Source organism: Enhydra lutris, unplaced genomic scaffold (genome assembly GCF_002288905.1).
Source record: "Enhydra lutris kenyoni isolate GAN:26980312 unplaced genomic scaffold, ASM228890v2 scaffoldscaffold10, whole genome shotgun sequence".
Taxonomy (NCBI): domain Eukaryota; kingdom Metazoa; phylum Chordata; class Mammalia; order Carnivora; family Mustelidae; genus Enhydra; species Enhydra lutris.
Genome location: NW_019154094.1, coordinates 4,528,916 through 4,553,278, shown reverse-complemented (window position 1 = coordinate 4,553,278; position 24,363 = coordinate 4,528,916). Strand labels below are relative to the sequence as shown.

The following is a 24,363-nucleotide window of genomic DNA, read 5'->3' as shown; positions in this document are numbered from 1 at the left end:
TTCTAATGATGAGTTCCCTGTTGGGGGAAAAAATAATCCAGGAAGAAGGAAAATTCAATATCCTAAAGCAGAAGTAATTCAGGCCAGTAGGGGAATGAATTGGGGCCACAGCTGGATGGATCCGAACCACTCCTTTTGTATTTAAATGTTCCCATCTTATAGAGAGAAGAGCAGAACACTGAGAGTAGAAAAGAGAAATTGTCCCTTCCCCTGACGCGTTTCAGAGAGCCAAGCTAATGCTGAGAATTGAGCCGGCATAAAGTGCCAGTGGGGACCGTGGGGACCCTGGAATTGGTTCACTGCAGATGGACCACGTCCCTACTACGTGCCAGGCTTCGGCTAGGCGTTGGGGACACAGAGATAAAGATAAAGATAAAGATGCTCCATTGCTCCCTGCCCACAAGGAGCTTACGATCATGGGTCATAAAGAGAGCTATCGAGGGCTCCCTTACAGGCACCTTGGTGTGGCTCTGTTCCAATATAGAAGATTTAGGGCACCTGGGTGGCTCAGTTGTTAAGCGTCTGCCTTAGGCTCAGGTCATGATCCCAGGGTCCTGGGATCAATCCCTGAGTTGGGCTCCCTGCTCCGTGGGAAGCCTGCTTCTCCCTTCCCCTCTGCACCTGTTTGTGTTCCCTCTCTCACTGTTTCTCTCTAAAAAAAATAAATAAATAAAAAGAAGGTTTAAGGTTCAACAACCTCGAGCATCTCACTACCATTTATGTCATGAAGGCACAAACGTGAGGTCAGTAAATGTTGTCACTCAGGTAAGGAAAAAACCTGGCCAGACTCTTAATCTTTTTATATATCTTTACCTATCTCTATCTATCTATCTATCTATCTATAAAACACCCTCCAGCTAGATAATCCCAAACCTGAAAATCCTAGATCTTCAGGCCTGATTGAATCAGGATCACCCAGGCTGGGGCCAGTGATGCCAGTGGTCCTGGTCCAGGGACCAGACTTTGAGGAGCAAGGTTCCATGCCAGTGAATCTCAAAATGTGAATCCTTGATCAGTAGCAGCACCTGAAAACCTGTTAGAAATGTTTGTACCTGGGTTCTACCTGGGGCTGCTGAATCAGTTCTCCAAGGGTGGGGGGGGGGGGAAGACACCAGTTGATTCTGGGCTGTGCTTAGGTTGGAGAAGCACCATCTCTGCTGTTTCCCACTCACCCCTCACCCTACCCTTTCCATCGCACTTCCCGGTCTGGGTCAAAAGCAAGGCTGAGATCAAGTCCTGCCAGATCTACCACCTGGCAAGAGGAAACCTGGCCCAAATAAACATGATTCGGCCTCCATGTTCATTTTCTATCCCTGAGTTCAAATTTAGGCGGAAACAAGTCAGTCATCTGGGGCGAACAGAAATCTCCAGAAAAAACAGCGAATTTCAATCACCCTCCCAAGGAATCCATTTTCCTGGAAGAGGGAATTTTTTTTTTCCCTCAGCAGAAGATGCCTAGAATATAGTGATTATGATAACCGTACTATTCTAGGATTGGGCTTGACTTAGAGTTGATAAATTTCTAGATCTTGAAAAAGAATATTGTTTTGTTTTCATAGGTTATGAAATGATGCTGCAAGATTGTGAGGTGGGGGTGGGTGGGTGGGATGAATGAAGTAGCAGGTTGTAACCTACACCTGAAGGAAAAGGTCTCAACAAACCCAGGTCAAGGTCATGATTTGAGAAGCTGTTAGGCCCGTACCACAGGGAACCAACCTCAGCAGAGCTGCTCAACCTCTCTGTGCCATCCGGCAAAGTTTCAATGACTTCGGTGTAGGCGAGACCCAGGGTCTGGGCCAAGGTGGCGTCCTCCGGGCTGGTGCTCGGAATTCCTATTCAGAGAGAAAGAAACACAGAACACCTTTGCAAATACCCAAGTCACAAAATAACGGACAGCACTGACACTCGGCTTTAGCTTCCTAAGGGAGACTATCTTTTAGCTACAGAAGTTCTAAAAATGCAGCTCATTCCTTGGGAAAATGGAGGACAGTCTTGGAGAACCCCCCTACCCTCCTACAACCCGTTTACTATGTCGGCTTCACTGCCTTTCAGTCTTTCTCCTGTGCTTTGTTTCTCTTTTAAAAAAATAGTCGCGGTTCTAAAATAGATGATTGGAGACCGGTGGCTTTTTGTCACTGAAATCGTGAACTACGAGCAACTGGAGAAGTGTCTTGTCTGAATTCCCTCCGGGACCAAGGACAGTGGTGCTCTCCTGAGAAGCAGGGCTGGCGGCTCCAGCATTTCCTGGCACCCTAGAAAAATCCAGTCCCAAAGTGGAAAGCTGGCAACCATGCTTCCTCACACTGTGCTTTGTTCCCAAAGGCAATGGTACATGCATTCCAAATAGAAATTTATTCTTCAACGCACACGTGCCCTTGAGACGGGAGTTGAACATAAGCGAATCGATCATCCAGAGGGGCCAGGTGGGGCTGCTTCGGCTTCAGCTCTGCGTCAAAACCAGCTTGTCGGCGGTCGGGGCTGTAGGGCAGACTCTCAGTCTTGGCCCGACTTCGTCGTGAGGCTGTGCTGAGCACCGTAGGATGTTGGGCAGCGCCCCCTGGTCTCTGCCAGCAGGACTCCCCGAAAGTGACGGAAAAATGACTGAAAATTTGCCAAATGCCCCTGTGGTGGGGGGCCAAATTCGCCCCTGGTGGAGGACCCCTGTGGCGGGGTCAGCTGTCAAAACTGCTGATGTCTCTGCAGACACAACACGTCATGTGGCCACTGAGCAGGAAGACTAAGGACAACGCGCAAAGTGCTGAAGTCAGATTTTCGTGAACAACCTCTTGTGTTTGTGTTTGTGTTGTGTCCAGAACACCGCCCGACGAGGGTGATTTCATGTTTGGGAGACGTGTTCTAGAGCTCCTTGGCAAGACGCAGAGCTCCGTGGTATGGCAGAAAGTTCTATAGCGTTCCAGCTGAGATTATGGACCCCCCCCCCCCAAAAAGCATCTAATAAGGCAAATAAATGTTCGGAGTGGACTTGAAGGACATGGGAGGGTGAAGACAAACGGCAAGCAGTATTACTGGGAAGTGTTCATGGTCAAGAAGGGAAGAGAGTCACTCACCGCATTCCCAAAGTGTATAGTTTGGAGTAACCAGGAGAAAAGTTCGAATGGAGACACCATGGCCAAAAAGTTTATTTGGCCACATAAAGAATGCTGTGGACCACAGTGTGGGTTCTGTGGGCCTGAGCAGGATAGGAACTATCTGTGACATGCAGGTGGGATGGCGAAAACACTGCTTTCTCTTTTTATTTCTATTGTTTGTTCTTGGAAGTCAAGAAGCAGTAACTTAGAAAATGTTAATAATGTAACTGTGAGAAATCAAGACCACAGGGAAAATAATTTCCATGCACATCCCAAAAAAAAAAAAAATCAGATTCTTTCCTTTCAGAATGTTCAATATTATGCCAGTAATTTGACTCAAAATACTGTGCTTCCCCATCCCCCATCCTCAAACACCAAAAGCTGCTTCAACAACGGCTTCCTTTATTGCTTATCTTGGCAATAGCATTAATGAATCTTATTGATTGTAAAATACAAAAGAATAACAGAAGGAATTATTTCCCTTAAGCAACACCCTTTCTAGGTTTAAATGGTCTGAAGGAAATGACCCAAATGGCTTAATATCCATTTTCTGTTTGGATGTTTCTTCAAATCACTTTGTCAAAAACTGATCTGGAAATCGGGAGGGAAAACATGATTTCGATAAGAAATGCCATTTCTTTTGGGTGCCAGGAAATCGAGAGTGTGGAAGAACTTTCTCGGCAGGCTTTTGGCACTTTGAGACTGGCTGGGATCTTCAGCGGGAATGTTGTGGAAGAAGGGTGCTCGGGTCCACCCGAAGGGCGGATCTTGGACTGGTGTCATTAGTTCTCAGTCCTCGGTTCACCCCCGGCCTCTGCTAGGTGACAACACCTCAGAACTACCCAGGGTAAGCAAAGCTGCGGAGGACATCCAATGCACAGTTCTAAATGCACCTTCCACTTGACTGCTATGTCCTTCCCTAGAGGGCTCAAGTTCACCTCCTCAAGCCTTCACCAAAACTGGATAGTCCGGTCCATCACTTGCAGTCAGAATCCCCATCTCTGCAGTTGCTGTTGATTATATGAGCTCCGAAATCAGATTCCATCTCAGTTATACTGCTCCCCACGTCATACGTAGGAGTCTCACCAACGAGCTTTACTGACCAGATCTGTGGGCCATGTTTTATTATTCTCAAGAGCAACCAGCAAGTGTGGCATACTGGGTATGTTTTCAAAATGTAGCTCTTAAATAGGGAATGGCTGAATGAAGGGGCCTATCGTTTTCCCAGAGAGGCAGAACAGACTGTGGACTCAGCAGTGAGCTCTTCCAGTTGACAGCAACAGGCTGGTATTTTGATCCGAAGCCTGCTGCGTATATTATCCTGATTATATTTTAATAGCTACTTACCTATTTTGGAATCCAGAGAGCCCTCCAAGTCAGCTTTGGCCAAGATAACGACAGGGACCTCCTGCTGGGTGAGCATGTTCACAGCCTTCACCGGCGTGAGGCAATCTGAAAATGAGAGCAAGTGACAGCTGGGGTACTAACACCATCTGAGTCTCAGAGGAGACAAGCGAGAAAAATAAGCAGGAGGACTTCTGTGTTTTGTGCTAATTGTTAAAGAATCTGTTCTTTGAAGGTATTAATGGACAATTCACACCAGTAGAAAATCAAAAGAGTAAGCAACTACACAAAAATATTTGTCTAAGCTCAGAACCAAGAAGTGAAATGGCATTTTTACTCTACAGATGGTAAAGATGTTCCTGCTGCCCTGTTTTCCTTTTGAAAAATACCTCAAATGTACAGAAAAGCAACACAAAAACCTATGATGACTAAGGAGATTTCTGGGATTCCAAATCCTAACATCCGAAGATGGAAGTGGATAGGAGAGTAGAGAATAACTAAGCAGAGAGCAAGAGAGTTCTTCCTACCTACCCTTTTCTAGGAGATAGTGGAGGATGTGTTTCAGCAAAACAAAGGGAAAAATCAAGAAAGACATAGAAATGGGATCTAGGAAACAGAGAACCTCACAAAGGAAAGAGGGTCAGGACACTCTTAGAACAAAGACAGAAGGAAGCTGTAGGATGGCAGATGGGCAGCAGAGGCCTAGAGAGTGACTAGGTCAGGCCTGTGCAGGATAGAGGGCCCAGGAAGCAACTTCAGGGCAAAAAAGGAGGATCAAGACATTATCTGATAAATTGGAATATATTTTAAAGAGCCTCTGGGAGGCGTGAAAAGACTCAGAAATTCAAAGAACACAAAGCAAATTAAAAAAAAAAAAAGGACATCACTAACTTCAGGCAAAACAGAAAGTATATTACCAAAAGGAAAATGTAATCATAGTATACTTAGCTCAGTTGTGAGCAATATTTATGTGGCCATAATAAAATACTTAACTATCCACAGGAATGGAAGCATGAAGACACAAACATAGTCCCACAGGAAGAAGGGAGGAAAGGGGTAAATAATTAGTGAGTTCACTTGAGCTCACTGCAACATAAGCAGCTGACAACAGTTCTAATTTGTGAACTCTTACTATTTATATTTGCCACATTTTACTACTTTATATAGTTATCTATGTTTTATGAACCTCAAAGTTAAGATATGTCCAGGAAGAAGGATTTATTCTTTTCAAAAGGGAAACATAGGTTCTGTAAGCATCTAAGCCAGCTCTTCTCTTCTTTCCCCTTGTGGGGATCAGGAAGCACAAGACAGGTTACAGTGGGGACAGAGTGACATATAACCCAAATGGGTCTCCAGGGCAGAGGTTCAGTAGCACCTATGGCCCCAAGGCTGGGAAGTACCTGTTGCCCTGAGCTGCCCAAGGGCTGACACGTCTCAAAATGGAGACCCATACTTCTGATTCCATACTGTCCCTTCTCAAAGATGATGTGTACGTGTGCTAAGTCTGTAATTACGATAAAATGTGATGAAGAAGGATGGAAGATGAGGGGAGGTGATGCACGAGTAAACGTCGCAGTGTCATGTGGAGAACTGGTGAACTAAGAAGGAACAAGGTAGGTTTATTATACAGACACGTGGAGGTCTGGATCAAAGAAAGAGCTGTGGCACAGACCGAGAGTTGGCCCCAGCCCTGACTCGCTTTCCAATTCAGCCACAGAACGTTTAGTTGCACACATATCTGCATAGCTCACAGCACCACTGCTCAGCCTTCCCTGCACTAGGTGTGGCCTTGGGGTACGTGCAGAAGCAACTTCTAGGGCATGCTCTCAGAGGGAAGGAACGTGGCCTTCTTCTGACTTACTGCAACACCGATGAAGTGTAGAACAGCTCAGAACACACAGGTAAGGGCAAGACCCTAGAAGAACAGAGTGGGAAGGCAGAAAAGAGCCTTGGTCTTGACTGGCTCACAGAGCAGACTTGTCATACTCGCTTTGAGATTCACGTGGGCAAGAAATAAACTGTCTTTTTAAGTCACGGTGTTTTCAGGACTCTGTCGTAGCCACCAAACTTATAACCCTAAGGAACACATACCTGAAATAATTCAAAGTGGCTGGTTAAGGGAGCTCATGCTACTGGTAATACTCTTTGACTTTGATTTTTCATGCAATATACATATATCACTTGGATCTTACAAAACACAAGTGAATTTTTAAAAAGAGAAACAGAAATTTATCTTGAAGAATTGTCATTTTACACCTGGTAAGTCAGCAAAAACTTCCAGAAGGGTACCATCAATGTTTCCAAAGTTGCACTGAAATTCGTGTATCATTGGATATGGCACTATAAACTGATTACAGCCCTTTCAGAAACCAATAAAAGCAACCTGTAACAAGAACTAGAAAAGTGAAAAATAAATAAATAGATAGATTAAAAAAAAAAAAAGAACTAGAAAAATGCTCATAACCTGTGAACAAGTAAATCCCACTCAGCGGACTGTCTCTTAAGGAAGTAATTCTACAGAGGAAAAGAGCTATGTGGATATAAATGTTGACAGCAGCTATGTCTGCAACAGCTCCAAACATGGAAAGGCCAAATGTTCAACATGATAGGGAAGACTGAGAATAGTATGGTTCATCCAGTGAATGGAATATTGTGTATGGATTAAGAAAGACTAAAAAATGAAGCCGGCTGGGGTGCCTGGGTGGCTCAGTGGGTTAAAGCCTCTGCCTTCGGCTCAGGTCATGATCCCAGGGTCCTGGAATCGAGCCCCACATCGGGCTCTCTGCTTGGCAGGGAGCCTGCTTCCCCCTCTCTCTCTGCCTGCCTCTCTGCCTACTTGTGTTCTCTGTCTGTCAAATAAATAAATAAATCTATCTTAAAAAAAAAAAAAAGAAGAAGAAGAAGAAGCCGGCCTAAAAATGAACAACCCCCACCCCCACCCCACTGTCTGAAATCATGTTACGTGAAGACCAAAACATAAAGACAGAAGCTGCATGATCTTTAAGGCACATTTCTGTGGGAACACGACACACACTGGGGCACCCCAGTGGCTCAGTGGGTTGAGCATCCAACCCTTGGTTTCAGCTCAGGTTATGATCTCGGGGTCGTGGGACTGAGCCCCGCATCGGGCTCCATGCTCAATGAGGGGTCTGCTTAAGATTCTTTCTCTCTTCCTCCCCCCTGCTCCTCTCCCAGCTCGCATGTGCTCTCTCACTCCCTCTTGCTCTCTCAAATGAATAACAAAAATACTTAAAAAAAAAAAAAAAGGCAATATGACCACATGCAAAGAACGAAGGCAGACCCCTACCTTTGCTGTATATAAAAATTAACTCAAAAATGGATGAAGGACCTACATGTAAAATAGAAAGTGAAAAGGAAATCTAAAGAACTGGAGAATATTTCTGTAAATCATACATCTGAGAAGGGACTTGTATCTAGAATATGTAAAGAACTATTAAAAACCAACAACGGAAAGACAACTCAATTAAAAACTGGGCGGAGGGCCTGAGTAGACATTTCTCCCAAGAAGATACACAAACAGCCAACAGACACATGCAAAGATGTGCAGCATCACTAGCCATTGGGCTAATGCAAATCAAACCCACAATGAGATTCCACTCCCGACCCCCTGGGAGGATCACCGTCAGAAAGACAGACAATAACGGGTGTTGGCGAAGATGGAGAGGAATTGGCAGCTGCCAAGGGAAACTCTGATACTTCCTTGGACAGTTAAACACAGAGCTACCATATGACCTGGGAGGTCCCCTCCCAGGTACATACCTGAGGAAATGAAAGCATACGTCCACACGGAAATCCGTACCTGTGTTCACAGTAGCACCACTCATAGGTGCAAGGAAGTAGCTAGAATGTCCACCAACCAGTGAATGGACAACTCAAATGCGTAATGTTATTCTGAAATAAAAGGGAATTAAGTACTGACAGAGGCCACAGCACGGACGAGCCTTGAAAACATTATACTAAGTGAAAGAAGCCAGTCACAAAAGGACAAAATACTGCGTGGTTCTATTTATATGAAATGTCCAGGATTGGCAGATCTATGCACAAAGCAGACCAGCGGTCGCCTAGGGCTGCGGTAAACAGTGGGGACAGGGTACGGGATCTCTTTGGGGGTGACAAAAACGTTCTAAAACTGTGCATAATTCTGTGGATATACTAACAACGCCGGAATTGTCCACCTTCAATTAGGGGTGAATTATATCTCAATAAAGTCATTACAAGAAAAAAAAGAAAAAAATGTAGCGTACTACATGAAACAGTTGGGTTGGGGTTGGGTTTTTGGCTTTTTGCTTTTTCCATTTTTCCTACCTCAAAGTTCTAGCAGGGCAGTTTTTCCACTAGAAAAGAAAAAAAAATCAGAGTATGAATTTAAGTATTAAGCCGATTGGTAATGAATTCACGGCAGCACCTTGCATGCTCGACGCACCTGGTCAAAATCGATTTCTTAGAAAGGACAAAACTAAAATCGGAAGGTCTGGACCAGATCGAGAGCTCTCTGTGTTTCTCCTCAGTCAGGTTCTGCCCTCGTGAAGCAGGACGCAAGGAGGCCACAGAGAAATCTGGCATAACCGAGGCATTTCCTACAAAGATTCCGTAACTGCCAGATGCTTTTGACAAAAGGAAGCATTCCGGGCTCAAAGGTGCCCTCTGCCCTTGGGGCCCCCCTGCAGAGCAGGCAGGTGTTTCGTGCCCTCTGGAAAAAACAAACAAACAAACAAACAGATGGCTTTTGCTCAGTGATCAGCAAAGCAGTGCTCCGCTCGGGGATACTCTGGGAATAGGGTTGTGCAGTCAAGGAAGCGTGGGAAGTGCCATGTGACCCGCTCTCGGAGACAGTCGTGGTGCACAACAGATGCGCAAAGGTTCTGAGAAGTCCTGGAACGAAGCGACCTGTTCATCTCTGTTTATCCCAGCTTATGTGAGCGCAGAGGCTCTTCCCTCCACAGAGCATCTATCAGCATGTGCTGGAAGGATGGTAGAGGGAACTGTTTGATTAAAGAACAGACTAAAACCTACAGCATCCCAAACCCATACACATACTGAGCAGAAAGGGGGCAGGCCAACCAAGAGTGAGCAATGAATTATTTAATGCTCCGGGGCTCCCCAGGAGATGAGGCTCTTGCTCTCTGATGTGGCAAGAACAACGGGGTTCTGTGGTACCCTTTAGGGAGACCTCACTTAACCTTTTGGTGAAAAAAAGTGCCTTGTGGAGACCACCGGTGACTCAGAGCCTGAAATGTGTGTTCCAAAGCCGCAGGGTTTGAATATTATTTTAATATTAGAAATTTAAGAAAAGATGCCAGGAAAGAGACAGAACAGCTTCTAGAACTCTGAAGATATTTCCCTATTGATGGTTTTTATGGTTTCTAGCTCCCATCAAGTCAGAGCTTACATAACATGACTTAAGTCAGAGCCAGTCAACTGAGAGAAGGAGGCAATGTGAATGATAGAAATAAACTCAGTTTGAAGAACTCTATGGGGAAACACCTGACTTTTTGCTCTCCTAAAGGAATCTGTGCCAAATCAGACGAAGCTGAGCAAAAAAACACAGTACTTCTGTCAATAACACTAGCAACCCAGAAATCAGGGCAGTGTCCCCAAAGCCTCTGCCCTTGCTGCCTTCCAGAAACTTCTGGGAGCTGCTATGGCCCCGCCATTCTGACAACCGCTATTCTGTCTTCACCATCTCTTAACTCGTGGTTTGCCGGCCCTCCTGCCTGCCCTCTGCCAAGCATGCCCCCCGATCTATGCGTGTCATCCCCCTCCACTGAGCCCCACAGGGCTCCTTCCGTACCCGCAGGGCCCCCCACAACTGCTCTGCCCACTTGGCTGGGAAGGCCAAACTCACAAAGGTGAAGTGACCTTCCTTAACTCACAGGATGGCTCTGGGACCAGAACCTTCACCATCTTCTGCCCACGCAGGAGCTGCTATGCAGAAACCAAGTTAGCGGCTGAGGGATCCCGTTTGAGGATTGAACCTCCTTCAAGTGATACATTGGTGTCACAGCCGTGTGCTGCCCTGTCTTTCAGTGGTCACTAGTCACCCTCAAAACCTGACACCAGAGGAGAAAAAAATCAAGCTGCCTGTCGGTGGTAACAGACAGTGGTAACAGACAACAGCGACAGGACGCTCGGGTTTCAAATATCACCTCCAAGGCCGAAGAAAGCATACATCCATATTCATACGGTGAGTTTTAATTCGCTTTTTAGAAAAACTGCCATTGCCAAGGCACACTACTGGCCTTACCTAACCAATGCCACATGTCAAAATCCAGAGACTTGACATGCAAATTAATCTTGAGACTTTGAATAAGTTGACTTCTGCAAGAGTATTTCTAGTCTGAAAATTAGAATTGGAAAATACAGAGCCAAGTGTAATGTTCCATTTGGAATTATTTCTGAGATTAAAAAGAGGTGAGGACAAAGCTGGCAAGCCATTCAGCACTAAAATGAAATGATGGGACAGGTCAAAGGTGACAATACCCAGAATGACCATGAAAAAGTAGCTCTTTGCATTTGCGAAAATAATTTAACTTTTTACATATCAAAATGTTTGGAATTTATACAGAGCCTTTCATGTATAAAAGGAGCTCCATCTTTCATAATGCATGGTCTCATGAAGCCCCTGTTAATATTACCTCGTTTTAATGTGTGTCCCCAGGTTAACTGTAAGAAAACGAAATCTAAGGGCTAGATGTTTACATTTTTTAGTTTTTCCATTTTAGATATTCTTCAACCATCACAGCCCACAAGGAATCTCCGAGTGCTCATGAGAGTAAAAAACGATGAGTTTTTCCCTTTCAACTAAAGAGTTGAAAAGAATCCAGTTTTTCTTTGGAGTAAGTGGAAAATCAAACAGATAGCTACCCGGGACTTTATAAGCACAACACTGGAATTTCAACACAAGTCTTTTTTCTGTTTCAGTACGTAACAATGGGAGGATGATGGCAAGTGGTACCTCTCTCGGGCTGGAGTGCACCACACACGTGTCTGGCCCTCCTCTGTCATGGTCACAGGGCAGGGGCAGGGGGAGGCAGGACAGAGACCGGCCCTCTGCACATGCCCTAGCGCTTAGCACCAGCAGGCTCCTCCGAAACGCTCACTGGTTTGAACCTGCCTTCAATGCTGGAAGTAAACCATTAAAAGTCTTCCGCAGAGGTAAGTTGGGATGACACTATCTTTCTAGCCTGATACCAGGAAGCCTTTCATTCTGGTTATCTTAGGAATAGCAATTAAAAGGAAACACTCTGCATTATCCTGCAAACCATTTTTGTGAAGTCAAATAATTCACAGACCCCGAGAATTCAGACTGTGTTCTTTGGGTTGGAATTTAGAGTTTGTGAAAAGAGAATAAGGATGAGACTTTTACAGAAAAATTTACATTTCTCCAGAGACCTACTTCTTCCTCTTTTTCTTCTTGTTCTTTTTTTATTGTTGTTGTTGTTGTTTAAGATTTATTTATTTATTTTAGAGAGAGAGAATGATGGGGGAGGGGCAGAGGGAGAGGGAGAGAAAGAATGTCAAGCAGGCTCCGTGCTGAGCATGGAGCCTGACGCGGGGCTCGATCTCACAACTCTGAGTGGAAACCAGGAGGTGATACTCCACCAATGGTGCCACCCAGGCGCCCCCTCCAGAGACCTACTTTTTTTTTTTTTTTTAAAGATTTTATTTATTTATTTGACAGACGGAGATCACAAGTAGGCAGAGAGGCAGGCAGAGAGAGAGGGGGAAGCAGGCTCCCTGCTGAGCAGAGAGCCCGATGCGGGGCTTGATCCCAGGACCCTGGGATCATGATCTGAGCCGAAGGCAGAGGCTTTAACCCACTGAGCCACCCAGGCGCCCCCAGAGACCTACTTCTAATCAACGGGGGACCTCCTTTTGCCTGCCCAGGGTCCACACTGCCTCCCCTCTAGTAAGAGCCTCTGAGTTGGTTCTGGGCAGCAACCCCTCCTCCCTGGTTCTGGTCTTGGTGGTCGAACAAGGAAGGTGTCTGACCTTCCCTTGCCCAAGAGAAAGGCCACGGGCTTCAGTTATACCATCCAGACCCCTTGCCCTGCAACAGGAATCTCGGACCCAGTACCCCACACACTGAGGTGAGGTGAGAGCAGACTTGCTCAGTCAGTGGCGCTCAGGAGACTGTTAGTTCCCACTGCCAAATCCCCCACAGCTGCCTGATCCGGGTCCTCTCCCAGACTAGTTCCTGCTAGTCAGCAAGCTGCCCACGGCCTCCAGGAGGTTCCCTTTGTCCTGTGGGTCGGCCGGCGGTACCTTCTGCTGCTCGCACCCGCAGCCTCCTGACTAATGCCCAGGCACTCCCCACATCCTCACAGGCCAGGAACACCTGCTGGGCCCATTCCGGGTCAGCCTGATCCACCGACCCAAGGCCTCGTGCTGAACGGGACCCTGTTCAGCTGCTCAGATGACTGTGGGAATTCTTTAAAACGATAAAACAGGGGCGCCTGGGTGGCTCAGTGGGTTGGGCCACTGCCTTCGGCTCAGGTCGTGATCTCAGGGTTCTGGGATCGAGTCCCGCATCAGGCTCTCTGCTTGGCAGGGAGCCTGCTTCCCTCCCTCTCTCTGCCTGCCTCTCTGTCTACTTGTGATCTCTCTCTGTCAAATAAATAAATAAAATCTTTTAAAAATAAATAAATAAATAAATAAAACGATAAAACGAAGTTGTTGAAAATGCTTTCTCTGATCTCACCGGCTTCTTCCTTGTTGCCATCATCAGGATTGTCTTATCTGACGATGGAATTACAAGTTAAGCAGAAGATGCTATTCCTGTCAGAAAGACCCTTAAGGCTAGACTGTATCTAAAGAGAAGAGTTGAGTTTTTGGTCAGAAACTCAAGAAGCCGAGCAACCGGCCACTCAAAGCGCAATCGGGGGTGGCGACATTTTCTAATCTCTCATTTATCCTGTTGGGAAAATAGAAAACTAACAGGTGAGGCCCGGGTGAGGAACAAATCACACAGGACAACGTATGGGAAAGGCCCGTGAGCCCCGGAAGCGCTCGCTGTCCAGCTGGAAGGTGTGATCCCTGTGTTAGCCCGAACTCGCCAGCTCACCTTTGCCAGGAACGAGTGCCTTCCGGAAGGTTTCCTTCAGCAAGCTGTGCCCGTGTAAGAGTCTGTGGCTGGGAGAGATGGCCACGTGGGAGGTGCCGTAGATGGCCTCGGGTGTGGCCGTGTAGGCGGTCAGCTTTTCTCCAGTGACTTGACCATCCACCTGGCAGGTAAAAGCAGAGCCATTTCCTTCCTCAGGGCCACGTCCCCTCCTCCCCTCCCCTCCTCAAGCCCAAACACCTGGGACAGTTCCGGGCTGCACCCCAGGGATGTGGAGACTGGGACTGGGCAGACACAGACGACAGAGACAACGATCACTATTTCTCTTCGAGAATTCTGGTGCCCACTGCCAGACATATGTGGCGGCTCAGAATCGAACGTGGTCAAAGCATGCTGGGAAAGATGCCTCCCTCATTCTCCTGGCTCTTTTGTTCATAAATCAAAAATAACTCTCAAGGTCGTGAGAAAGGAGCTATCCTTTCCTCTGGGATTTATAGTAAAATAAATAAATAAATAAAGGCATCTGCTTTTCTAACCAGAAAAACAGTCACTGAGGCTAAAACTGTTCTGAAGAGGAAAGAGAAGACACCTCAGGTCACGCCTGAGCACGGTCCTAGGCTGGTTAAATGCCTCTGAAACAAGAGGTATACATTAGGCATCAACTGAATGCTAATTATACGACAGACACAGAGGAGACAGATGCTCCTGCCTTCACACATTCACTCAGATGTGCTCACAGCGGGCCAGTGACAGGCAAGTGTATACTATGGCCTGAGTGCCAGCTAGGGGTCCCCTGTGGAGCCAGACTTAGGTCCTGTACCTGCAAGACTGAGAGTGCTCCCTCCCCTGAGACATCTCATTTTCAGGTGGGTCCAGGAACAGAGACGGAAACGTTTTCATTAATAAAATGTTGGGGAAGAGAGAGAACGTGGAAGCCATTTCCTGTACAGCGGCCGAATGGCTCAGAGACCCACCACCTTCAGCCTGGATGAGAAGCCAAGTCCTTTTGACACGGGGGCCCGACCCAGTCTAATGCGCAGGACCCCAAAAGAAATGGCCCCAAGAGTCTGAACCAAAGTAGCAGCTGGACTGAATTTCAGAAATCTCACCACCTTCTCAGGAAAGTGGTGACAGAATTTGGTCATTTCAGGATTTGGTTTTCAAAGCTTTCAAAGTCCCTGCTCCCTCATGGGGGTGGGGGGCGGGCTTCCCATGTCTGCAGTTGGGAGTGAAGTGGACCACATTTGTGAGGAGACGACCCAGGCAAGTGTGAGCTCTGTGACAGGCAGCAGGAAATCAGCAGACACCGGCATGGCTGTCAGTAGGAGGAGTCTAGAAAAGTAGGTCAACTCTGTCTCTTGGCTGCCGTCCCCTCCTTCTCAAGGTCTGGCCTAAGGTGAGGGATGGGTCTGTAGCTAAGGGCACAAAAGTCTTGCATAGGGAGGAGACATCTGAAGAATTAAAACTAAACACAAAACAAAAAACCAAAACCCCCAGAACCTTCCCAGGTAAGAAACAGCAACACAACAACCATCTTGTCTTGTAAGGACAAAGAGAAAGGTTTGGGGAGGGCACCTTTTGGAGGAGGTGGGCTTTCGGTAGTGACCTCTGACCAGTGTTTCCACACAGGTAGGATCTTTTGAACCCTGAGTCAGCCCAGGACCCTCACCAGCTTCGGGTGTGCCCCGCTTTGAGGTGGTGTCACCCTTGGCTTGTTGGCTTGTAACCTGCTTTGTGACATGAACACCTTGGAGCTCTGGGCCTGCTGCACAGGAAAATGCCCACACAGCCTTCTGCACCTCATCTCAGGGAGTTCCTGGACCCTCAGAAAACCCTCTACCTGTGCTGACCAGGAGGGTGGCCTGTAGCAGTAGGAGGCGACGGAACCAATTGGAATGTGGCCAGCGTTGCTCTACATGTAAGAGAGCGCAGATTTCAAAGACTCTGTATGAAAACCCCAGTGTCAATGGTTTCCTCCCGTCCTGAAACGATCATTTCTTGGTATACAATGGGTTAAATAAAGATACGTTATTAAAATCAATTTCGCCTCTTTCTTTGCACTTTTAAAAACGTGGCTATTGCCAAGTTTGAGATGCTGCTGCTTGGTTGGCTCGGTGAGTTCTGAAACCGCAGATATGTGGATCTGTGAGCGTGAATCCACGGACAGGCTTTGCTCCATCACCTTCAATGCGAAGTCCAGACGGCAGCCCACACAGTCCCCGATCCAGTGGGCCTGCATGCCTTTTATTCCATACCACTCTGGAAGGTCCACCAGCGCGTCCTGCATGGCCTGTGGGAATGGCAGGAGAAGAGGGCTAGAATGGCAAAGCTTACTTAAGGGATGCCCGGGCTACGGGGTTTGCTAAGGCAGGAAAAGCGGGACATTAAAGGAGGCTCCGAATTCAGCCATCTCCTTGTCCACCTGCCAATCTGAGGAGCCCAGCGAGGGTCGGAAACAGATGCACTCACCATGACTCAATTTAGTGAGATGGGTCTGACCGATTTCTCTATCCTGAGCGGGCCAACATACGGCGAAAAGAAGAAAATTAATGAGGAAAGACCTTAATTAACATCTTTGATGAATGCAGTGAGCACATTCTCTCCCACAGACTGGGAACGAAACAAAACAAGTTCAAGTTTCTGAATTTTGAAACTTAAGATAGGCAACTCAGGGGGCTGGCCATGGCACAAGTCAGCCATTGCAAAACCAGGACACTATGAATGACATCTTGGCATTAAAAAAATAAAAATCGGCTGAAGGGAAACCATCGCATTGATTTGCGTAAACATTTGCTATTACAAGTGCATACATATTTTCACTGTTTTTGTGCGGGTATGTCTATGCTCAGTCCTAAATCCCTACAGCAGAGAGGCTTTTCTATAAATTACTCTCTATGGCCTCAAGTCCATGCCATCATTTAGCATTTGATGATGAGATACATTCCTCCAACAGTTGGATTTAGAAGTAAATCACAGGGGCGCCTGGGTAGCTCAGTCAGTTAGGCATCTGAATCCTGATTTCGGCTCAGGTCGTGATCTCGGGGTGGTAAGATCGAGCCCTGCATTGGGCTCCATGCTCAGCGGAGAGACTGCTTGCAATCCTCTGCCCCTCCCCTCACTAGTGCATGGCCACTCGCAGGTGCTCTCTCTCTCTCTAAAATAAATAAATCTTTTTTTAAAAAAGAGTAAACCACATATCTGTAACATGAAGAATCCAATTTTAAATTCCTAGTTGTATTATGATTAACATAATGATGCCTTACTGGTCTGGTGTTCTGAATTCATAAAGTCCTTTTACACACATCTCTTCTCCCATACTCTGGTGACGTAGCTCATTTTCAAACCAATGAACTTACGCTGCGGGAGGTTACAGCTCTCTGATGCGAGGCCGCAGGAGTGGACGAGTCATGATTAGACCCTGACTTACTATTCCTCAGTCGTGTGATAAACAACACAGAGCCTTCTCTATGCCCGTCATCTGTCCATCCATCCAGTCTCATCTACTCAATAGGGTCTGGAAGCTTGAAGATCCAGAAATTTCTTCTGCAGCAGAAATTATGGATAATGGACAGTAATGTGTTTATTAATTTCTTTTCTTCCCCTCCCCCCCCTTTTTTTTACAAGATTCTATTTATTTATTTCGCAGAGGGAGAGTGAGAGAGCACAAGCAGGGCGAGCAGCTGGCAGTGGAGGAGGGAGCAGCAGACTCCCCACCGAGCAGGGAGCCGGGTGTGGGGCTTGATCCCAGGACCCCGGGATCATGACCTGAGCTGAAGGCAGACACTTAACCGACTGAGCCACCCAGGCGCCCCCATTTGTTTCTTTATTCTACTGCAAGGTATTAGCCACCCACCTGTCCACACCAAGACCTCAATCTAGGCACTGGGGGCTGGGCATACGCAAGACAGGACAAACCAGCGTTCCGCCCATGGAGTTTAAACAATGCACACACGCAGTCTGCTGCTGTCAGTCGGGTAACTGATCAAAATTCAATGCCAGATGCAATTAGTATCACAGAAGGTGAGACACAGGTCCTGGAGATGAGGCGAGGCAGAAGCAAAATAGTGGGCAGGCAGGGAAGAAAATATGAGCAGAGTGAGAAATGGGGAGACAGCCAAAAAGGCCGGGTGGATGAACCCTAGAGAAGGAGAAGAAAAGTCACGGGAATGGTGGATGGGGAAAGTGAGGCTCCAAAAAGCAAAGACAGGAAGGGGGAAGGATAGGGGACTTGGAAGCAGAGAGATAATGGGGAAATGGCACAAGTGAGGGAATGAAAGTTGGGGAGCCCCTGCCATGTGTGGGGCTACGGGGCATCTGCACAGTCAGGTGGAACAGAGCCACATGGAACATGGCTTACGGGCTGCTAGGTGACACGGTGAGCCTTCCTGCCACAGGGTTGTCAGTCTCAAGTAATGAGCGAAGGAAAGAGGGAGCAGAGCTATACTACATGCAAATGGAAAGCAGACAAAATGAAAGAGGGAGAGCCCTGGAAAGCCTTGTGAGTTCAAGTTGCTCTTTGAACATAACCACACACCAAGGCTAGGCAGGTCCCCTCTCCTTCTGCCGCCAACGAACCTAGCGAGGACACTCAGCATAATCTCCAATGCAGAGACCCAAACACCCCGGGTGTTGGTAGGTCGTTTCCAACACGTGATCCTAGGCTTCTCCCATTTCTGGACTGTTACTTATGAAAGGTGAAAAATGCTTTTTTTGTGTAAAGATTTTATTTATTTATTTGACAGAGAGAAAAAGAGAGCACAAGTTGGGGAGCAGCAGGCAGAGGCAGAGGGAGAAGCAGGCTTCCTGCTGAGCAGGAAGCCCCACACAGGGCTTGATCCCAGGACCCCAGGATCATGACCTGAGACGAAGATAGATACTTAACTGACGGAGCCACCCAGGTGCCCTGAGAAATGTTTTTTATGACAAAATATAACCAACTAGAAACTGTGGGTACTTCAAAGTCTACTTGGTAATTTGGATAGGAGATCTGTGAAAACCAAACAGCTGATAAAGAAGATACAGGAAAATTTAAGGTAAGCTTTAAAACTTGAGTTCATCATGATCTGTGCTTGACACACCATATGATGCTGACAAGACTATGTTGTACCAAGAACGCTTGTCCAAATCTCCCAGGGGAGGATCAAAGGGATCTAGAGCTGCCAGTTTTAAGCAGAATAAGGAACAAATCAACCACGTACAAATGCCACACGTACGTTCCAACTCCCTGTGATCATAAGAAGGCTTCCCAGGGGGAAATCTAAAATACATGATGGTTAGAGAACTGGGTGGCTCAGTCAGTTAAGTGACCCAACTCTTGATTTCGGCTCAGGTCATAATCTCAGGGTCATGAGATCCAGCCCCACTCTGGACTCAGCACCGGACGGGGAGCCTGCTTGAGATTCTCTCTCCCCCTGACCCTCCCCCTCCCCAAATAAAATAAAACACTTGATGGTGACACATGAAGGAGACCAACAGGGGCCATGACGTTTCTGTATTTGCTGGAGTGAAAGATGGCTTTTGGGAAAGTGGCGCTTGAGTCCTGCTCCAGATTGTTAATTACGCTTCGACTACAGTGACGTTCAAAAACACGGAGCCTGCCAAAGGCGCCAGAGTGGGCCATGTCCCTGGCCTGCTCTGGCCACCTGCCTAACTCGCCCCCCGCCTCTCCATCATTCATCTCTTCTGCGGGCTGCGTGCCTGCTCCCTGATGGTCAGAAGGTCCCTGAGAGCAAGCACCGTGTTCAGTGTGGCTCACCACTGAGTATGCAGCACCTACTGTATACCCACGGCGCACAGCAGACATGTGGAATCCAGGAAAAACATGAAGACATGAGAAATGGGCCTCAAGCCAAGGTAATGTAGAGACCAACCCTTTTTTGTCCTCTCCTCCCCTCCAGTAATGAAGAGAAAGTCTGTCTCTAACATCATCTGGAGCAAGCGAACAATCTCTGCTTTCAGGAGACCCGTCCTAGTGGTCATTCCACTGACTGCGCACAGGTGGCCTCATCCTCCTGGGGTCCAGGATCACAAGCCTGGCTCTTCAGGGGGCCCCTGGGTGGTCTCTCAGCTTCACTGGCATCCTTGTCTTTCCCTCTCTTAGGCAACTCAGGAGGCCTCAATCCCATGGTTGTAACACGGCAAGCGGTCTACTTTAAGAGAAAGTTACAGGGGCGCCTGGGTGGCTCAGCCAGTTGGGCATCTGCCTTCAGCTCAGGTCATGATCTCAGTGTCCTGCTCAGCGGGGAGCCTGCTTCTCCCTCTCCTCTGCCCCTGCTCATGCTCTCTCTTGCTATCTCTCTCTTAAATACATAAAATCTTAGAGAGAGAGAGAGAGAGAAAGAGAGAAACTTACAAAGGGCTAAAAAGAAAACCTGATACCGGATTTATTTTTAAAATGTGACTTCTGGGGTGTCTAAAAATCACTCATGGTGATGACTGAAGGCAGCAGAAGATGACTCATCAAAGAAAAGTTCAATTATAGGCTATGTGTAGTTTTACATATATTTAGCGGAAACGGACTGACCTCGTACATCCAGGGTACGGATGAACACCGAGCTAGCTCGAATGCTGACCTGATCCAGACAGCCTGCTTCCTGACTCTCTCAGATCAGTATTGGCTTCTCCACCTTTCCCTTTCCTGGCTGACCCAAACAGAATGTGGATTTGTGGAGCTACGTACACATGCGACGGTCTGAAAATGCTCAAAAATGAATATTAGAAACATGGGAGCATTTGTTACTGACAGCACAGACTTGAGAAGCTGCAGTATGACCCAGAGCGTAAGGTGAGTCCTGGGATTAGATCTTGGATCCACTGTCCTCCAGATGCGTGAGAGAGAAAACTGAGTTGGTTAAGAACTGCAGTGCATACTTCATCTAAACATAAATCTCTCCTAGAAGTTGGTTCTTTCAAAGTCACCAGCGGCTTTCGAAATTCAGACAGGGCACGTGGTATCTCCATTATGAATGAATCACATACCCAAGTTTCCCCGTACTCATCCACGTCAATTACAAAATGGTCGCTAAGCTCCTTCCGCGACAGAAGACACTGTGTTTGGTGTGATAAAAGGCACCAGGACCTCCAGAGGACAGGAGCATGTCACACTGCCTCATGGAGTCCAATCAGCAAAACCCAGGAAACTCTAGGGGTCCCGCAGCCCGGCTACCTCCAACAGATAAATTGTAAGAAAAGGGAAGGGAGAAAGGCAAACCTGCGCATAAAGACAGTCATGCTCAAATTAAAAGAGGGAGGGTAAAATTAAACCCCAGAGTCCAGGGAGGCCCATGCGGGCAAAATTACCGAGAAACATCAGGGAGAACCTGGCTGCTGGGGAGACTGGTTATTATGGGAAAGGAGAAGAAGGAGGGCTTCAGGGGTGTTGTCACAACTCAGCATCTTGACCTCCAAGAGTGGCTGCTTTCAAAGAAATCGATAAGCTATCTATATGGTTATCTGCATTTCATTTTACAGTAAAAACGTCAGCGCGAAACACAGACTCACTCAGTTTGGTTCAGCAGAGCTCACAACTCTCCATCCAAGCGCGCTCCTGGAGAGCGGGGCACGGGCCAAGGCTGGCCTGCGGGATCTGGGATGCAGCTTCAGCCTCTCCAGTTTTTCTTAAGAACCCACACAGGGCATGGCCCAGAGCCCAGACGTGTGCTTTGGGTTGGACAAATGCTAATCAAATTGCCATTTAACTCCCTCTACTTGAGGGGGAGCCTGGGAGATGAGAACCAGCGGAACTGCCCTCCAGCCCCCCAGGTAGGGAAGGAATGATGTCCGTAGAACCCTTCCTAGTACTTTTACATGGGTGGCAACATTGAAGATGGGGCACATGTCATGTTCACAACAGCACAAGATAGCACCAGCCCACCTCGTAGATGAGAATACAAGTCTTTTCCCCAGGTGTCCCCCGCAAGGACGGTGGTGGGGGGGCGGGGGAAGCACTGGGAAAGCAGCGCTCAAAGCCCATTGTCCCTTCCTACACCTGCCACCCCGTGACCACCCTGCCATCCAAGCACTTAAATTCAGTTCTCCCGTGTCCAGGTTTCAGGGAGTATCGACTCCCCCTTCTCGAACTTGGAAGAGATGCTTATGCCAGATCTGCCTGCGTCTATTATCTCATTTATTTTTCAATTTTATGGCTGGAAAGAAGATTCTGGTTACAGAGTCATGGGGCTGAAACTGTCAGTATAATGCCCCTCCCTGTACAGAGGCTACCGAGGTTCAGCAACCCGCCACCATCACTTGGCGAACTGAAGCCAGGCCCCGAACTCTGGGCCTTAGTATACTAAGCAGCCCTCATTTAACGAGGATGCACTCTCCTCGAATTTTCCCCCAGTGCCACGGTGAACTTGGACTGTGTCGGCTGCCCACCACCTGCTCTTCTTTCTTGGGGGCAATCCACAATGGGCGAGTGGCAGGGCCCCACCACCCACTATGGGGTTTCCAGGGCCCGCTCTCCTCTTCTGTGGAAGCTGAACACATTCCGGGCTCGGTACAGTCTTGGAACGTTGTGGCTCCGGAGGGAAGGGGGGGGTTCGACCCAGAGGCACCCGGGGAACTGGTTTAAATGCCACACCAGACCCGAGATTTGGGGACTGACAATAGTGGTGGCTTCCTGGGCAAGACCCTAGCCACGTCCCTGTGCTCCCTGAGTCCTGCCAAAGTCTGGGTCTCCAGCCTTCCCACCCAACTCTGAGTAACCCCATCCTCTTCTGATCCATTCTTTTGTGGCTGAAATTAACTAGAGTAACTTAAGGTGGTTTGCAACCACTTTTCCTAATTAAGATCAATGGATTTACAAAGTTTCAACATCCTGATGAATATTAGCTGATACTTTACTGCCTTGATATCATTGTAACGAAAGTCTAAAATCGGGGCGCCTGGGTGGCTCAGTCGGTTAAGCGGCTGCCTTCAGCTTAGGTCATGATTTCAGGGTCTTGAGATGGAGTCCCACATCGAGGTCCCTGCTCAGCGGGGAGTCTGCCTCTCCCTTGGCTCTGTTGCTCCCCCTGCTTGTACTCTCTCTATCCAATAAATAAATAAAAGCTTTTTAAAAAGTATAAAAAATTGAATACATTAATTATATATTAATATCACAAGAATATATTAATAAATGCGTAATCAATCTTCTGATTAAACTGCACGTTCTAGAAAGCTTTTCAATTTATGTAACAATTTAGGGGATCTTTAAATGCCCCCAGGCACGTAAGTAGTGCATTATAAGCCCTGAAAACGACACATGGCTTTTCCTCTCCAGTAATCAATAAGTCCCATTCAACTTCCAAGCAAACCCACATGCGGTCTCACGGGATCTGATGACTTTCCATCGGATAAAACCCACATTACATAATTTGAAGATTAGCTCCACATCCCACACTATCCTTTTCTGCCACAGAAAATTCAGTTGACAGGGTCCTAACCTGACGGCGCTTGAAACCCCCTCCCCTCCCCTGCCTTACCGAGCCACACTAAGTGAGTACCTGAGCCCTCTCATTGTGTTTTTCTTCTAGACCAAATCATCCAGGCTGAAATACTTCTGGTGGAGGTGCTTTGCTTAAAATATTCAGATTTCAGGGAGGACAAAAGATCTGAATAGAATGAAATGTGAATGTTTTGATATGCTAATTAGGGGAGGGAGGACACCTGCTTGGAACCTCAACCAAATCTATGACTATTTTTAAAAACCAGAAGAACTTTTAAAAAACAAACCAAATGAAATCAGCATCTCCAGAACAACCCAGCAAACCCTGTTTCGTCCCCAGAGACACATGATGCATCACCGATTTTTGATGAACAGGGTTTTAGAAAGCACAGCCCAGCAGCCCCACAGGACCTCGCCTTCGTCCTGCGCTGTTGCCCCACCATCTCCACCAGACCAGGAACAATGTGGGGGGTATTTATGGACATACTTACGGTGCTACAGTTGTTCAGTCTAAAAGTAGGCTATGTTTATCTGTTTGGGTGTTTGGGTTGAGATCATGTATATCCTTCTTCCTTTCGGGAGCAATTACGGTAATAGCAGATGGAATTCATCTTGTCTCACGTCCTTAAATTTGGCAAACACTTGGCAGTGCCTCCTTTCCCCTACCCCAGCCAACATCAATGCACAGAAATCTTACTGGTTCGCCCCCAAACCTGGGGAAACAGCAGGTTTTGAGACTCTTCTTAAAAGTGCGGTGAAATCACTTTTCCAAGGACATCAGAGAGAACCTGATACGTAAGAGCTGAAGCCTATTCTAGGAGCTGCCCTGCTCTCTCCTCTGGTCCCTCTCCACCAAGCCCAGGGCGGCGGCAAGGTTTGGCAACCATGGATTTATTCAACTCCCCTCACTTAATAAATGAAAAAAAAAAAAAAAAAAAAAAGGCTCACTCAACCAAGTCCACGGCAGACCCCAAATAATGAGCTGCTCAGATCTCCTCATTGTTCTGGGCTCTCTGTGCTCTTTGCCAGTAACTTAAAATTAAACAAAAGACTACGTCTTCCATCTACAAAACCTAGAAATTAACCATATGAATGGGCTTCACCTTCAACTTTTACAAATAATGACTGGACTAATACCCAAGTCAAATAGGACCGTTTCCCTGTGGTTATCACTCAGCAGACACAGGTTTGCAAAAGGCCCTTACAATCATTTTCATCACGACAGGGCTGAAAATGCAGCCCGAGTTACCCCACAGGCACACCATCTGAATGCAGATGCTTCAGGAAGCCAAAACAGGATGGTACGTTAGTGAGTCTGACTGGGAGCCAGAGTTGAAGAACTTGAATCTACAAGAGATGGGCTGACCCGTGCATCCAAACAGAAAAGCTTTGGGGGATGTGAAACATAGTCGTGAATAAGA

General features: G+C 47.2%; 1 protein-coding gene across 4 annotated transcripts in view; it reads right to left on the bottom strand.

Annotated features, from left to right (window-relative positions):
* LOC111144194 (leucyl-tRNA synthetase 2, mitochondrial) overlaps positions 1–24,363 on the bottom strand; it is a 149,922-nt gene that overhangs the window by 50,218 nt on the left and 75,341 nt on the right. For all 4 annotated transcript variants that reach the window (XR_002640368.1, XM_022498400.1, XM_022498402.1 and 1 more), the window contains exons 8-11: positions 15,698–15,805; positions 13,519–13,678; positions 4,437–4,541; positions 1,717–1,832 (exon numbers count right to left, since the gene is read on the bottom strand). Coding sequence is in view for 3 of the 4 variants with exons in the window: in XM_022498400.1 (XP_022354108.1) it covers positions 1,717–1,832; positions 4,437–4,541; positions 13,519–13,678; positions 15,698–15,805 (489 nt within the window). In the remaining variant the exon portion in view is untranslated. The remainder of the gene's footprint in view (positions 1–1,716; positions 1,833–4,436; positions 4,542–13,518; positions 13,679–15,697; positions 15,806–24,363) is intronic.